The sequence below is a fragment of the Aythya marila genome (assembly GCF_965140915.1).
Source record: "Aythya marila genome assembly, contig: HAP1_HAP1_SCAFFOLD_1077, whole genome shotgun sequence".
Taxonomy (NCBI): Eukaryota; Metazoa; Chordata; class Aves; order Anseriformes; family Anatidae; genus Aythya; species Aythya marila.
Genome location: NW_028137595.1, coordinates 1 through 16919, shown reverse-complemented (window position 1 = coordinate 16919; position 16919 = coordinate 1). Strand labels below are relative to the sequence as shown.

At 63.6% G+C, this 16919-nt stretch overlaps 1 protein-coding gene across 1 annotated transcript; it reads left to right on the top strand.

The window, feature by feature from the left end:
- Positions 1 to 614: 614 nt before the first annotated feature.
- Positions 615 to 16460, top strand: LOC309890704 (TBC1 domain family member 17-like; the record flags this gene model as incomplete). The annotated part of the gene is given in 21 exon segments (XM_082785131.1): positions 615 to 1188; positions 3763 to 3858; positions 4335 to 4397; positions 4714 to 4789; positions 5836 to 6019; positions 6612 to 6693; positions 6940 to 6949; positions 7353 to 7416; positions 7900 to 7958; positions 8059 to 8188; positions 8356 to 8392; positions 8781 to 8878; positions 9799 to 9893; positions 10883 to 10972; positions 12090 to 12191; positions 12854 to 12952; positions 13879 to 13952; positions 14608 to 14748; positions 15404 to 15490; positions 16295 to 16298; positions 16301 to 16460. Coding segments are annotated over 21 exon segments (1772 nt in total), but the record flags the coding sequence as incomplete, so codon positions are not given.
- Between the last annotated feature and the right edge of the window lie 459 nt (positions 16461 to 16919).

Here is a 16919-nt window from a genome sequence, read left to right as displayed (position 1 = left end):
GGTACTGGGGGTCCCAGAGCTCCCGCTGCTGAGCTGCCATCGGCCTGGGGGGGGGAACTGGGGTTACGGTACTGGGAGGGGCTGGGGGGGTTACTGAGGGGTTTTGGGGGGATTTGGGGAGGTAATGGGGGTATTGGGGGGCTATAGTGGGGTACTGGGGGTCCCTGAGCTGTCATCGGCCTGGGAGGGGGAACTGGGGGTTACTGGGGGTTACTGGGAGGGGCTGGGAGGGGTTACTGGGGGGTTTTGGGGGGGCACTGGGGGGATTTGGGGGGGTAATGGGGGGCTATGGGGGGTATTGGGGGTACTGGGGGTCCCCAGAGCTCCCGCTGCTGAGCTGCCATTGGCCTGGGGGGGGGAACTGGGGTTACTGGGGGGTACTGGAGGGGCTGGGGGGGGAACTGGGGTCTGGGGGGGGCTGGGGAGGGGCTATGGGGGGTACTGGGGGGTGTTGGGGGTCACTGGGGGGTCACTGGGAGGTCTGGGGGCACTGGGTGGGGGCTGGGGTCCAGGAAGGGTCCCGGTGTGGGGGGGGGCACTGGGAGGACTGGGAGCCGCTGGTCTGTACTGGGGGCTCCGGGAGGGGGTCGCGGGGGAGGGGGTCCCGTGGGCGGGGCCTCGCGCGTGCCGTGGGCGCCGGCCGGTGACGTCACGCGTGACGTCACGACGGCGCCGCCGCCCGCCCCGTCCCGTCCCGCGCCGCCCGTTACCTGCCCGGGCTCCGCCGCTCCCCGGGGCCCCCCCCGCCGCGCGCCCGCCTGACGTCACGCATGACCTCTGACCCCCACCGGCCACGCCCCCTCCGCTTCGCCCGGCCCCAAGATGGCGTCGCCCGGCCCCAAGATGGCGCCGCCCGGCCCCAACATGGCGCCACCCGGCCTCAAGATGGCACCGCCCCCACCAACATGGCGCCGCCCGTTTCCAACATGGCGTCGCCCCCACCAACATGGCGTCGCCCTGCCCCAAGATGGCGTCGCCCTGCCCCAAGATGGCGCCGCCCGCCCCCAAGATGGCGCAGCCCGCCTCCCTGCCAAGATGGCGGCGCCCAGCCCCAAAATGGCGGCGGAGCGGTGACGTCACTCCGCAGCCCCGCCCAATAGTTCGGGGAAGGGGCGGGGCTTTGCGGGCGGAAGTGACGCGCGGGGGCGGAGCGGAGGCGGCTGGAGGATGGAGGCGGAGGGCGAGCGGGTGAGGGCCGGCACCACGTGACCGCGCGGCGCGTGACGTCACCGGCGGGGGTCGGGGGGCGGTGGCACCGGGCGTGACGTCAGAGGGGAGGGGGCGGGGGGCGCTAGGAGAGACTGGGACGGACTGGGACAGACTGGGACGGACTGGGGGGCGCTGGGGGTGGCACTGGGTGGCACTGGGACAGACTGGGAGCGACTGGGGGGCACTGGTGGTGGCACTGGAAGATACTGGGACAGACTGGTGCTGGAACTGGTGGCACTGGTGGTGGAACTGGGGAGCACTGGGAGACACTGGAGGGCACTGGGTGGTACTGGAACATACTGGGAGGCACTGGTTGGGACACTGGGAGGTACTGGGAGACACTGGGAGGCACTGGTCATGGCACTGGGGGGTACTGGGAGTCACTGGACAACACCGGTGGTGGTGGCACCAGTTCGGACTGGTCTGTACTGGGTGGCACTGGTGCTGACGTCATTGTCGGGTATGGTAACGATGATCACCGGTGACAATGGCGGTGACGTCATTGACGGGTGACGTCACCAACGGGTGACAATGAGGGCGATGACGATGACAATGGCGATAACAATGGCGATAGCGATAACGACGGCGATAACGAGACGGCGATAATGAGGACATTGATCGCGATAGTGACAATAATCACGATAATGACAATAATGACAATAATGGCGATAATGACAATAAAAATGACGGCGATGATGACAACAATGACGTCGACGACAACAACGATAACGATAATGACGATAATGACGATAACGATGACGATAAGGCAGTTATCAATGGGGATATTGATAATATTAGTGACGATAACGATGATGCTAATGACGATAACGATAATGACAATAACGACAGTGACAATGACGCGATGACAATAACGATGACAATAATGATAATGGTCAATGACAACAATAACGATGATGATAACGATGGCGATAGTGACGATAACGATGACAGTGATGAAGATAACATTAATGATGATGACGATAACGAGGATACTGACGGTAATACTGGTGATAACGATGATAATGATGATGATAATGACGATATCAACGATATTGATGACGATAGCGACAATATAACAATAATGATGATAACGACGATGACGATGATGACGATAATGATGACGATAACGGCGATATCAACGATATTGATGACAATAGCGACGATAATGCCGATGCCAATGATGATAGTGATGATAATGACAATGACAATGACAATAATGACGATAACGATGATGACGATGATGACAAGAATGATGACAATGATCTCGATAATGATAACAATGATGATGATAACGACGATATCGCTGATATTGATGACAATAGAGACGATAATGTAGATGATAATGCTGATAGTGATGATAACGACAACGACAATGCCGATAACGATGACGATAATGACAATATCAGTGACGATATTGATGACAATAGTGATAATAATGCTGATGACAACAATGATAGTGACGATAACGACAATGACAATAACGATAACGATGATAACGATGTTGATAACGACGATATCAACGATATTGATGACAATAGTGACGATAATGCTAATGCCAATGACAATAATGACGATAACGATGATGACGATGATGTCGGTAATGATAACAATGATGATGATAACGATGATATCGCTGATATTGACGACAATAGAGACAATAATGCAGATGATAGTGGCGATAACGACAATGACAATGCTGATAACGATGACGATAATGACTATATCAATGACGATATTGACGATAATAGTGATGATAATGCCGATGACAATGACAATAGTGACGATAACGACAATGCCAATAACGATAATGATGATAATGGTGTTGATAACGACGATATCAACGATATTGAAGACAATAGCGATGATAATGCCGTTGCCAATGACGATAGTGGCAATAATGACAATGACAATGCCGATAACGATGACGATAATGACAATATCAATGACGATATTGATGACAATAGTGACAATACTGCCGATGACAATGACGATAGTGACAATAATGACAATGACAATGACGATAACGATGATAACGATGATGATAACGATGATATCAGTGATATTTATGACGATAGTGACAATATAACAATAATGATGATAACGATGATGACGATGACGACGATATCAATGATATTGATGACGATAGAGATGATAATTTAGATGATAATGCTGATAGTGACGATAACGACAATGATAATGCCGATAACGATGACGATAATGACAACATCAATGACGATATTGATGATAATAGTGACAATAACAACAATGCCAATAACGATAATGATGATAACGATGATGATAACGACGATATCGATGATATTGATGACAATAACGACAATAACGACAACATAACAATAATGATGATGACGATAACGATGATAACGATGACGATAACGACGATATCGACGATATTGATGACGATAGAGCCGATAATTTAGATGATAATGCCGATAGGGGCGATAACGACAATGATAACGCCGATAACGATGACGATGATAACGAGGATCACGATAATGATGATAATGATGTCATTGATGACGTCATCGCCCCCAGGTCCTGCTGCTCCTCGACGGCGTCCGCGCCCTCCCCCGGCTGCGCTCCGGCCCCCCCCAGGAGGGGGTGGTGGGGACCCTGCGGCTGCTGCAGGGGGTGGGTACTGGGAGCACTGGGAAGGACTGGGAGGGAACTGGAGGGGACTGGGAGGGACTGGGAGGGAAGTGGATGGCACTGGGAGGGACTGGGGGGCACTGGGAGGGAACTAGGGGGGAATTGGGGAGGACTGGGGGGATACTGGGAGGGACTGGGGGTACTGGGAGGGGCTGGGGGGGAACTGGGAGGGAACTGGGAGGGACAGGGTGGGACTGGAGGCACTGGGACGGAGTGGGAGGGGGAACTGAGAATGAACTGGGGATACTGGGAGGGACTGGGAGGGTGGGGGGGAAGAACTGGGATGGAACTGGGGAGTACTGGGAATGAAATGAGGGGCACTGGGAGGGAACTGGGGACACTGGGAGGCACTGGGGGAGACTGGGCTGGGCGGGGGGGCTGGGAGCGGGAGAGAAGGGGGCTTGCAGGTCTGTACTGGTGCATACTGGTTTATACTGGTCTGTACTGGTGCCGTGCAGCCCGAGGACCTGATCCTGCAGTGGGATCCCCACGAGGAGCCGGGCGAGCCCCCCGAGGATGAGGTGGGACCCCAGTGCCTCCCAGTCCCTCCCAGTCCCTCCCAGTCCCCTCCCAGTACCCCCCAGTAACCCCCAGTACCCCCCCCGTACCCTCCCAGTCCCTCCCCATCCTTCCCAGTACCCCTCCAGTTCCTTCCAGTACCCTCCAGTCCCTCCCAATCCCTCCCAGTATCCCCCCAGTCCCCTCCCAGTCCCTCCCAGTACCCCCCAGTAACCCCAAGTACCCCCCCCGGTCCCCTCCCAGTCCCTCCCAGTCCCTCCCAGTATCCCCCCCAGTCCCCTCCCAGTCCCTCCCAGTCACCCCCCGCTGCCCCCCCAGGACGAGCCCCCCGACCCCGGCTTTGAGCCCGACTGGGCCGTGCTGAGCCCCCCCCTGCGGCACCCCCCCAGCCCCGGTACGGACACTGGGAGGGACTGGGATGAACTGGGGGGGGCACTGGGAGGCACTCGGTGGGCACTGGGATGTATTGGGTGGGCACTGGGAGGTACTGGGGTGGTACTGGGAGGTACTGGGGGGCACTGGGAGGAACTGGGATGAACTGGGGGGGCACTGGGAGGCACTGGGTGGGCACTGGGAGGAACTGGGAGGTACTGGGGTGGCACTGGGATGAACTGGAGGAGCACTGGGAGGTACTGGGAGGGACTGGGTGGGCACTGGGGGGTACTGGGAGGTACTGGAGGGGATACTGGGAGGTTACTGGGGGGCACTGGGCTGAACTGGGAGGGCACTGGGTGGTACTGGGAGGCACTGGGAGGTACTGGGATGAACTGGGAGAGCACTGGGAGGTACTGGGAGGTACTGGGGGGGATACTGGGAGGTACTGGGAGATACTGGGAGGTACTGATCCGAACTGGGAGGAACTGGGAGGAACTGGGGTGAACTGGAGGGGCACTGGGTGGTACTGGGAGGTTACTGGGAGGCACTGGTCCGAACTGGGAGGCACTGGGTGGTAGTGGGAGGTACTGGGCGGGCACTGGGAGGTTGCTGGGAGGTACTGGTCCGAACTGGGAGGCACTGGTTGGGCACTGGGAGGCACTGGAGGGGATACTGGGAAGTACCGGGAGGTACTGGTCTGAACTGGGAGGCACTGGGGGGACACTGGGATGAATGGGGGTGGCATTGGGAGGTTACTGGTCGTCACTGGTCAGAACTGGTCGGAACTGGGAGGTACTGGGAGGTACTGGGGGGGCACTGGGAGGTACTGGGGGGGCACTGGGAGGTTACTGGTCGTCACTGGTCCGAACTGGAAGGGCACTGGGAGGTTACTGGGAGGTACTGGGGGGGCACTGGGAGGTACTGGGGGGGCACTGGGAGGTTACTGGTTGGCACTGGTCGGAACTGGGAGGTACTGGGAGGTACTGGGGGTTTCACTGGGAGGTTACTGGTCGGCACTGGTCCGAACTGGTCGTCACTGGTCTGAACTGGGAGCCCCCCCCGCAGGGGGCCCGGTGTCCGCGTTCCGCCTGGGGCTGGGGGAGCTGCGGGGGCTGCGCCGGGGCCCCCCCGGGCTGGGCCCCCCCCTGCTGGTGCTGCTGCCCCGGGGGGGGCCCTGCCCCCCCCCCCTGCTCCTGCCCCGGGGGGGGCAGCGCCGCCTGCTCCGGAGAATGGGGGGGAGGCTGCGGCCGTGAGTGGGGGGGGGCACTTTGGGGGGGGGGCAGTTTGGGGGGGGGTAATTTGGGGGGGGGGGATTTGGGGGGGGGAGGAACCCGGGGGGGGGGCAATTGGGGGGGGGGGATTTGGGGAGGGGGGGCAGTTTGGGGGGGGGGATTTGGGGAGGGGGGATTTGGGGGGGGTCACCCGGGGGGGGCAATTGGGGGAGGGGGGGATTTGGGGGGGGGGATTTGGGGGGGGGGGCCTTTGGGGAGGAGGGATTTGAGGGGGGCAGTTTGGGGGGGGTCACCCGGGGGGGGCAATTTGGGGGAGGGCAATTTGGGGGGGGGATTTGGGGGGGGGAGGAACCCGGGGGGGGGCAATTTGGGGGGGGATTTGTGGGGGGGGGGCACCCGGGGGGGGATTTCTGGGGGGTGGGGGGATTTGGGGGGAGGCAATTTGGGGGGTCACCCGGGGGGGGGCAATTTGGGGGGGGCTTCAGGGAGGGGGCATTTGGGGGGGGCACATTGGGGGAGGGTGAATTGGGGGAGGGCATTTGGGTGGGGGGGAATTTTTGGGGGGGGCCCCCAGGGGTTATTTTTGTGCCCCCCCCGCCCCCCCCCCAGGTGCCCCCGCGACCCCCGGCTGCTGCTGGTGGGCGACGACAGCGCCCCCCCCCCGGACCCCCCCTCGCCCGGGCTGGTGACGGTGAGGGGGGGGCAAAAAGGGGGGGGGGGGGCTTATGGGGGGGGTCCCTAAATGGGGGGGGGGCTCTTGGGGGGGGTCTTTTGGGGGGGGCTCTTTTGGGGGGGGGTCTTTGGGGGGGTATATGGGGGAGGAGTTTTGAGGGGGGTTATTTGGGGGGGGGTCTCATGGGGGGGTCCTGGGGGGGTCCTTTATGGGGGGGTTCAATGGGGGGGGGCAATGGGGGGGGTAATTTTGGGGGTCCAAAAGGGGGGGTCTGGTGATGGGGGGGGGCAATGGGGGGGGCTCCTGGTGGGGGGGGGGGCACTTTGGGGGGGGGGAATTTGGGGGGGGGCAATGGGGGGGGCTGCAGGGGTTAAATTTTGGGGGCGGGGGGGTTAATTATGGGTACGGGGGGGGGCAATTTGGGGGGGGGGATCCAAGAGGGGGGTCAATTTGGGGGGGGGGCAATTTGGGGGGGTAATTGCGGGGGGTCAATTTGAGGGGGGGGGTTCAATTTGGGGGGGGGGCTTTTTGGGGGGGGCAGGGGGACTCCAGGGGTTAAATTTGGGGTCCGGGGGGGGCCCCAAAGGGGGGGTCAATTGGGGGGGGGGTTAATTTTGGGGGGGGGTCATTTTGGGGGGGGTCCCCAGGGGTCCTGACCCCCCCCCCCCCCCCCCCAGCGCCTGCTGCAGGCTCCGTATGCGGCCACCGTGGGGGGGCTGAGCCGGCTGCTGGGGGGGCGGGGCCAGGGGGCGGGGCCGGGGGCGGGGCCTGAGCAGGAGGCGGAGCCGCCCTTCGAGGTCATCACCTGCGTGAGTGGGCGGGGACAACGGGGGGGGGCGGGGCATGGGTGGAGGGGGCGGGGTCAGGAAGGGTGGGAAGGGGTGGGGCCTGGGTGAAGGGGGCGGGGCCGTGAGGGGCGGGGCCTGGCTGGGATGGGGGGCGGGAGGGGTGGGAGGGGGCGGGGCTTGGATGGGTGGAGTCAGGGGGCGGAGTCATGAAAGGGCGGGGGCTGGTTGGAGGGGGCGGGGCCAGGAAGGGGCGGGGCCTGGGTGGGTGGGGGCAGGGGGAATGGGTGGGGCCATGAGGGGCGGGGCCTCGTTGAAAGGGGCGTGGCCAGGATGTGGTGGTGGGGCCAACACGGGGGAGGGGCCAGGAAAGGGGCGGGGCCAGGAGCTGTGGGGGGCGGAGCTGGTTGGGCGGGGCCACGAGGGCGGGTCCAGACAGGGGCGGGGCCATGAAGGGTCGGGACAGTGGGGGTGTGGCCAGGGTGGGCGGGGTCATGGGTGCAGGGGGCGGGGCTAGGAGGGCCTGCAGCTGGGAGGGGGTGGGGCCAGGGGGTGGGTGGGGCCAAGAGGGGTGGGGTTTGATTGGCCCCGCCCCCAGGTGACGCTGGGGCCCCGCCCCTCCCCCCCGCGGGGCCCCCCGGTGACGCTGGAGGAGTGGGGGCGGAGCCTGGACGCGGAGGGGCGGAGCCTGGACCCCGAGGGGGATGCGGCAGCGAATCTTCCGCGGGGTGAGGGGCGGGGCCTGAGGGGGCGGGGCTACCGCGAGGGGCGGGGCTACTGGGAGGGGGTGGGGCTACAGGGGAGGGGTGGAGCTGATTGGAGGGGGTAATGGGAAGGGGTGGGGCTAATGGGTGGGAGGGGCTAATGGGAGGGGGCGTGGACTGGGGTGCTATAGGAGTGGGTGGGGCTACTGGAAGGGGGTGTGGCTACCGGTGGGGGTGGGGCTATAACAAGGGGGCGTGGTTAACGTGGAGGGGCGTGGCTAGCAGGAGGGGCGTGGCTGTTGCATGGGGTTGGCTCCTGTGAGGGGTGGGGTTACTGTTAAGTGGGCGGGGTTCTTTGAGGGGGCGTGGCTAATCAGAGGGGGCGGGGCTACTGGGAGGAGTGCGTCTGGTGGGTGGGGCTATTGGGATGCGGGGGCGGGGCTTGTGAAGGGGGCGGGGCTTACACTAGGGTGGGGCTGGGTGGGAGGGGGTGCGGGGTTAGGGAGGGGGCGTGGCCAATGGCTGGGGGCGTGGTTAACGGGAAGGGGGCGTGGTTAACGAAAAGGGGGCGTGGTCAGCGGAAGGGGGCGTGTCCTGACGAGGCTCCTCCCCCCAGGGGCTGACCCCCGAGGCCCGCCCCGAGGCCTGGCCCCGGCTGCTGGGGCTGCGGGCGTGGGGGGGGGCGCGGGACCCCGACGGGGAGAGGGACAGGAGGTGAGGGGGGCGGGGGGGGGCACGGGGGGGTCATGGGGGGGTTGGGGGGGGTATGGGGGGGTATGGGGGGGTCATAGGGGGGCAAGGGGGGGTCATAGGGGGGAATGGGGGGGTCATGGAGGGGGTTGGGGGGTGTGGGGGGGGCCATGGGGGGTTATGGGGTGGGGGGGGACATGGAGGGGGTCTGGGGGTGCTATGGGGGGGGTCGTGGGGTGGGGGGGGGCTTAATGGGGGAAGATGGGGGAGGGGAAATGGGGGCTGGGGGAGGCAGGGGGAGGAGGGGGGTGAAGGCTTTGGGGTGGGGGAGGGGGCGCTGATGCGTGATAACATGGGATGGCGTGTGAGAACACGTGATAACACGGAATAACATGGGCTAACATGGGATAACACGGGATAACATGCTATGCCACCCGATAACAGGTGATAACATGCTATGACACGTGATAACACAACACGTGATAATACACGAGAACATGTGATAGCATGCAATAATGGGATAACATACGATAACGTGCTATGACATGTAATAACACATGATAACATTTTATGACATATGATAACATGCTAAAACACACGATAACATGCCATAACACGATAACATGCTATGACATGTGGTAACATGCTATAACACGTGATAACATGCTATAACACACCATAACCTGCTATAACACATGGTAACATGCTATAACACATGATAACTTGCTATAACACGTGATAACATGCCATAACACACAATAACATAGGATAACATGCCTTAACACGGGATAACATGATAACACGTGATAACACGCAACATTTCATAACATGCAATAACACTATAACATATGATAACATGCAATAACACGTGATAACACGCGATAACATGTGATAACATGCTATGACATGCGATAACACGCAATAACACGCGTGCCCCCCCCCAGGGCGTCGTACCAGCGCATGCGGCTGCAGTGGCGCTCGCTGAGCCCGGAGCAGGAGCGCAGGAACCGCGTGCTCAGGGGGTACCGGCACCGCATGGGTGAGCCCCAAATCCTGCCCCATTGACCCCAAATCCTGCCCCAAATCCTGCCCCATTGACCCCAAATCCTGCCCTATAGAGCCCCAAAACCTGCCCTATAGGGCCCCAAAACCTGACCCATAGAGATCCAAATCCTGCCCCATTGACCCCAAATCCTGCCCCATTGACCCCAAATCCTGCCCCATATAACCCAAATCCTGCCCCAAATCCTGCCCCATGGACCCCAAATCCTGCCCCATGGAACCCCAAATCTGCCCCATTGACCCCAAATCCTGCCCCAAATCCTGCCCCATGGAGCCCAAATTCTGCCCCATGGAACCCCAAATCCTGCCCTATAGGGCCCCAAAACCTGACCCATAGAGACCCAAAACCTGCCCTACAGAGCCCTAAATCCTGCCCCATACAGCACCAAATCCTGCCCCATAGGGCCCCAAATCCTGCCCCATATAACCCCAAATTCTGCCCCATAGAGCCCCAAATTCTGACCCATAGCCCCAAATTCTGCCCCATAGAGCCCCAAATCCTGCCCCCATGGACCCCAAATCCTGCCCCATTGACCCCAAATCCTGCTTAATGGGACCCCAAATCCCATCCATAGACCCCAAAACGTGCTCCATGGGGTCCCCAGCCCTGCCCCCATGCCCCCCCAAATCCTCCCCACATCCCCCCAAACCCGCCCCCCAGCCCCCCAAAAAACCTATTTCAGCGTGACCCCAAATTTACCCAATTGCGCCCCAAAACCTCATTCATGGGGTCCCCAAACCCTACCATTACACCCCAAAATCCGATCAATGGGGTCCCCAAAACTGCCCCCCCTGCACCCCAAACCCCCCCCAACCCCCCCATGTCCCCCCAAAACTTTCCCCACGGAGCCCAAATCTGCCCTCTTTTTCCCCAAAACCTCATTAATGGGGTTCCCGCCCCCGCCCCCATCCCGGCTCCCCCAAATCCCTTTTGGGGTCACGCCAACCCCCCGGTGCCCCCCCCAGAGCGGGATTTGGCGCGGTGCCCCCCCGAGGTGCCGGTGGCGACGCTGCGCGAGGTGCTGCTCACCTACTGCATGTACCACTTCGACATGGGTGCGTGGGGGGGGCCCGGGGGGGTCCTGGGGGGGTCCTGGGGGGGATTTGGGGGGGTCTTGGGGGGGGTTGGGGGGGTCTTGGGGGGATTTGGGGGGGGTTGGGGGGTTTAGGGGGGGATTGGGGGGATTTGGGGGGGGTTAGGGGGGATTTGGGGGGATTGGGGGGGTCTTGGGGGGGTCCTGGGGGGGCTGGGGGGGTTTGGGGGGGGTCTGGGAGGGTCCTGGGGGAGTTGGGAGGGGGCCTGGGGGGGTATGGGGGGGGGTTGGGGGGGTTTGGGGGGGGCCCAAAGGGGGTCTGGGAGGGGTTGGGGGGGATTTGGGGGGGTCCTTGGGGTCTTGGGGGGGGGTTGGGGAGGATTGGGGGGGGTCTGGGGGGGTCCTGGGGGGGTTTGGGGGGGGTTGGAGGGGATTGGGGGGGTCCTGGAGGGGGGTTGGGGGGGGTTGGGGGGGTCTTGGAGGGCTCCTGGGGGGATTTGGGGTGGGTTGGAGGGGATTTGGGGGGGTCCTGGGGGGGTTTGGGGGGGATTTGGAGGGGATTGGGGGGGTCTTGGGGGGGTCTTGGGGGGCCTGGGGGGGTCCTGGGTGTCTTGGGGAGGGTTGGGAGAGAGTTGGAGGGGTCTTGGGGGGGATTTGGGGGGGTCCTGGGAGTCTTGGGGGGTTTGGGGGGGTCTTCTGGGGGGGTCTGGGGGGGTTGGGAGGGGGCCTGGGGGGCTCCTGGGGGTTTGGGGGGGGCTTGGGGGGGATTTGGGGGGGTTTGGAGGGGATTGGGGGGGTCCTGGGGGGGTCCTGGGGGGGTTTGGGGGGCCTTGAGGGGGTCTTGGGGGGGGCCCAGGGGGGGTCTGGGAGGGGTTGGGGGGGATTTGGGGGGGTATGGGGGGGCCTAGGGGGGTCTGGGGGGGGGGTCTTGGGGGGTCCTGGCGGTCTTGGGGGTCTTGGGCGGGTAAGGGGGGGCCCTGGGGGGGGGGTTGGGGGGGTCCTGGGGGGGTCCTGGGGGGTCCTGAGAAGCTGGGAACTCCTGGGGGGTCCTGGGGGTGGTATTTGGGGGGGGGGTCCGTGGGGGGGGTGTGCTGGTGACCCCCCCCCCAATTAATTCTGCCCCCCCCCCCCCCCCCCAGGCTACGTGCGGGGCATGGCCGAGCTCCTGGCCCCCCTGGTGGCCGCCTGCCCCCCCCCCGCCGAGGCCTTTTGGGGTTTCTGCCACGTCATGGAGGCCGTGGTGAGGGGGGGGGGCACCCCAAAATTTGGGGGGGGCACCCCGGAACGGGGGGGGCACCCCGAAATTGGGGGACCCCAAAATTGGGGGGAAATTGGGGGGAAACCCAAAATTTGGGGGTAAAAATGGGACCAAAATGGGAGGGGGGGGGCCCTAAAGGGGGTGAAAAGGGGACCCTAAAATGGGGGGGGGGGGCAAAACCGGGCCCCCAAAATGGGGGTGACCCAAAAATGGGGGGATTGACCCCAAAAATGGGGAGAAACCCTAAACTGGAAACCCCAAAATTGGGGGGGGGGCAGAGCCCAAAATGGGGTGGGGGGGACCCAAAACCCAGACCCTAAAATTGGGGGGGAGCCCAAAATGGGGGGGGCCCCTAAATCAGGACCCCAAAATGGGGGGAATAAACCCAAAATGGGGGTGACCCAAAAATGGTGGGATTGACCCAAAAATGGGGAGAAACCCAAAACTTGGACCCCAAAATTGGGGGGGGCAGACCACAAAATGGGGGGTCCTAAACCATGACCCCAAAAGGGCAAAAATACCCCTAAAAGCAGCACTTTTGCGACCCCAAAAATGGGAATTTTGTTTTTTTGGGGGTCCTGGGAGGGGGGGGCAAAGTTTTTTTCCTAATTTATCCATTTTTTGTTATTTTTTTGCCCCCGCCAGGGGGTAATTTCGGGCCGACGCGGGAGGGGCTGAGGCGGCAGCGGGGGCTCCTGGGGCAGCTCCTGCGGGTGCTGGAGCCGGGGAGGGGGCACCCCCCGGGTACGTACCCAAAATCACGGGAATTAGCCCCAAAAATAGAGGGGGGGGATGGGGAGGGGGGAGGTGGCCCCAAATTGGGGCTGGGGAGGGGGGCTGGGGGGGCAATGGGGGAAATGGGCCCGAATTGGGGCTGGGGGGGTTAGGGGGTGTCCTAAAAATGGGGGAAATGGCCCCAAAATGGGTTTAGGGGGCTGTGGGGTTTAGGGGTGCCCAAAATTGGGAGAAATGGCCCCATATTGGTTCTATGGGAGTTGTAGGGTTGATTTGGTACCCGAAAATGCTGGGAAATGACCCAAAATTGGTCCTACGGGGGGTATAGAATTAATTTGGTACCCCAAAATGGGGGAAACGGCCCCAAAATGAGCTTCCTGGGGGGTGTGGGGCATTGCAGCGCCCCAAAGTCAGAGGAAATGGCCCCAAAGCAGCCCTTAGGGAGACAGAAAGGTGACACTAAAACTGGGGAATTCACCCCAAAACCAGCCCCGTGGGGTTGCAGGACCCCGCAAACCCCCAAAAAAGCAACAAAACGCCCCAAAACCAGCCCTGGGGGGGCACTTCCTAGTAGGCCCCGTTGCTATGGGCGCAGCGTCGCCATGGTAACGCTTAGCCCCGCCCACTTGCCGGGCGTTGCCATGGCGGCGGCTTCCCGCGGCGGCGGGGGCGGGGTTGCCATGGCGACGCGTGGGCGGGGCGGGGTTGCCATGGCGACGCGTTGCTATAGCGACGAGTGGGCGGGGCGGGGTTCCTATGACGGGGCGGGGGCGGGGTTGCCATGGCGACGCGTGGGCGGGGCGGGGGGCGGGGTTGCCATGGCGACGCGTTGCTATGGCGACGCGTGGGCGGGGCGGCGTTGCTATGGCGGCGGGGCGGCGCGTGATTGGGCAGCCCGTTGCTATGGTGACGGTTGCCATGGTGACCCCCATCAGCCGCCGCCAGCCGCTGGCTGCAGCTCCGCTTCCTGCCCCGCTTCGGGCTGGGGGGGAGCCAGAGGCTGTGCGAGGTGAGGGGGGGCAGGGGGGGTCATGGGGGGGTCATGGGGGTCATGGGGGTCATGGGGGGGTGGGGGGGTCATGGGGGGATATGGGGGGGGGTCAGGGGGGCGTGGGGGGGGTGGGGGGGTCATGGGGGGGTCATGGGAGTCATGGGGGGTGGGGGGGTCAAGGGGGGTCACGGGGGGTCATGGGGGGGTGGGGGAGAGTTGGGAGGGGTTGGGGGGGTCGGGGGGGGGGGTGGGGGGGTCACGGGGGGGTCATGGGGGTCATGGGGTGGTCATGGGGGGTCACGGGGGGTGGGGGGAGTTGGGGGGGGTTGGGGGGGTATTGGGGGATATGGGGGGGTCGGGGGGGGTCATGGGGGGTGGGGGCAGTTGGGGGGTATCGGGGGGGTGGGGGTGGTCGGGGGGTGGGGGAAAATTTGGGGCTATGGGGGGCATCATGGGGGGTGGGGGGGGCATTTGGGGAAATTGGGGGGGTTTGGGGGGGGTTATGGGGGGGTTATGGGGTCTGGGGGGGTTGGGGGGAATGGGGGGGTTATGGGGTCTGGGGACATCGGGGGGGCATTGGGGATTGGGGGGGGCTTCTGGGGGCATGGGGGGGCTTTGGGGATGTTGGGGACCCCCCCCCTTCAAATGCCCCCCCCCCTTTGCCCCCCCCCAGGTGCTGTGGACCCGGCTGCCCTGCCCCAATTTCCAGCTGGTTTTGGCCTGCGCCATCCTGGGGGCTGAGCGGGACCGGGGGGGGCCCCGGGGGGGGCGCGGACGGGGGACAGCGACGGGGACAACGACGGGGACAGCGACAGCGACGGGGACGAGGTGGGGGGGGCGGGGGCGGGCTGGGGGGGGGGGGGACACGGGTGGGGACAGGGGGACAGGAGGGGGGTATAGGGGAAGGGATGGGGGTGGGGACACCGGGGGGGGCAGGGACCCGGGTTTGGGGTCAGGGAGCTGGGTTTGGGGTCAGGGACCCAGCTTTGGGGTCAGAGATCCAGGTTTGGGGTCAGGGAGCTGGGTTTGGGGTCAGGGACCCTGTTTGGGGTCAGGGACCCTGTTTGGGGTCAGGGAACTGGGTTTGGGGTCAGGGAGCTGGGTTTGGGATCAGGGACCCTGTTTGGGGTCGGGGACCCTCTTTGGGGTCAGGGACCCTGGGATGGGGTCAGGGACCCGGGTTTGGGGTCAAGGACCTGGGTTTAGGGTCAGGGGCTCAGGTTTGGGGTCAGGGACCTGTGTTTAGGGTCAGGGACCCTGTTTGGGGTCAAGGACCCGGGTTTGGGGTCAGGGAGCTGGGTTTAGGGTCGGGGACCCTGTTTGGGGTCAGGGACCTGGGTTTGGGGTCAGGGACCCAGGTTTGGGGTCAGGGACCCAGGTTTGGGGTCAGGGACCCTGTTTGGGGTCAGGGACCCTGTTTGGGGTCAGGGACCCTCCCGTCCCCGTCCCCATCCCGATGCCGCCCCCAGGTCCCCCCCGTTCCCGGCCCCCCCCTGGACGCGGAGGAGGTGCTGAGCCGTGCTGAGGGCATCCTGCTGCAGCTCGCGGCCGCACAGGTGGGGCCTGACCCCTGACCTCTGACCCCTGACCCCTACCTGACCCCTGACCCCACCCTGACCCCTGACCCCATCCTGACCTCTGACACCTACCTGACCCCTGACCCCTTCGTGACCTCTGACCCCTGACCCCTACCTGACCCCTGACCCCACCCTGACCCCTAACCTCTGACCCCTGACCCCACCCTGACCTCTGACCCCTACCTGGCCCCTACCTGACCTCTGACCCCATCCTGACCCCTGACCCCTACCTGGCCCCTGACCCCACCCTGACCTCTGACCCCGACCCCTACCTGACCCCTGACCCCACGCCCCACCCTGACCTCTGACACCTCCCTGACCCCTGACCTGTACCTGACCTCTGACCCCATCCTGACCCCTGACCCCTACCCTGGCCCCTGACCCTTAGCTGACCTCTGACCCCACCCTGACCCCTGGGCTGACCCTGAGCCCCCCCAAACCTGACCGTCCCCAAAATGACCCCTGACCCCCCAAACGTGACCCCTGACCCCCCAAAATGACCCCTGACCCCCTGACCCCTCACCCCCAATGACCCCTGACCCCCAAACCTGACCCCTGACGCTTGACCCCCTGACCCCCCAATGACCTCTGACCCCCAAACCTGACCCCTGACCCCTACCCCCAATGACCTCTGACCCCCCAATGCCCCCAGCCCCCAAACCCCGCCCCCTCCCCCAAGCCCCGCCCCCTTCCCCAAACCCCGCCCCCTCCCCTAAGCCCCGCCCCCTCCCTAAGCCCCGCCCCCTCCCCTAAGCCCCGCCCCCTGACGCTGCTGTCCCCCAGGAGCTGCCCCTCCCCTCCGGGACCTGCTGGGGCTGGGCCCCCCCCCGAGCCCCCCCCCGGGCCCCGCCCCCCCCGAGGAGCTCGGAGCCCCCCCCGGAGAGCGGGGGGGGGGGGGCCGGGGGGGGGGCCCTGAGCCCGCATTAAAGGGGCGGCGCCCCCCAGACCAGTGAGACCAGTAAGAGCCGGCCTACACCAGTACGGGGCACTGGGACCAGTACGGGGGGCTGGGACCAGTATGGGGGTCCCCAAACCAGTATGGGGGGGTTGGGGACCAGTAAAGAATGATCCTAAACCAGTACTGGGGGGAGGAATTAAACCAGTATGGGGGGGCTGAAACCAGTATGGGGGGACTGGGACCAGTAAGAGTGGTCCTAAACCAGTACAGGGAGGGGCTGGAACCAGTAATGGGGTCCCAAACCAGTATGGGTGACCCCAAACCAGTATGGGGATCCCAAACCAGTATGAATAGTCCTGAAACCAGTATGGGTGACCCCAAACCAGTACGGGTCTCCCAGACCAGTATGGGGATCCCAAACCAGTATGGGTGGCCCCAAACCAGTAGGGTGCCCCAAACCAGTATGGACGCTCCCAGACCAGTACGGAGCCCCACACCAGTCCGGCTGCC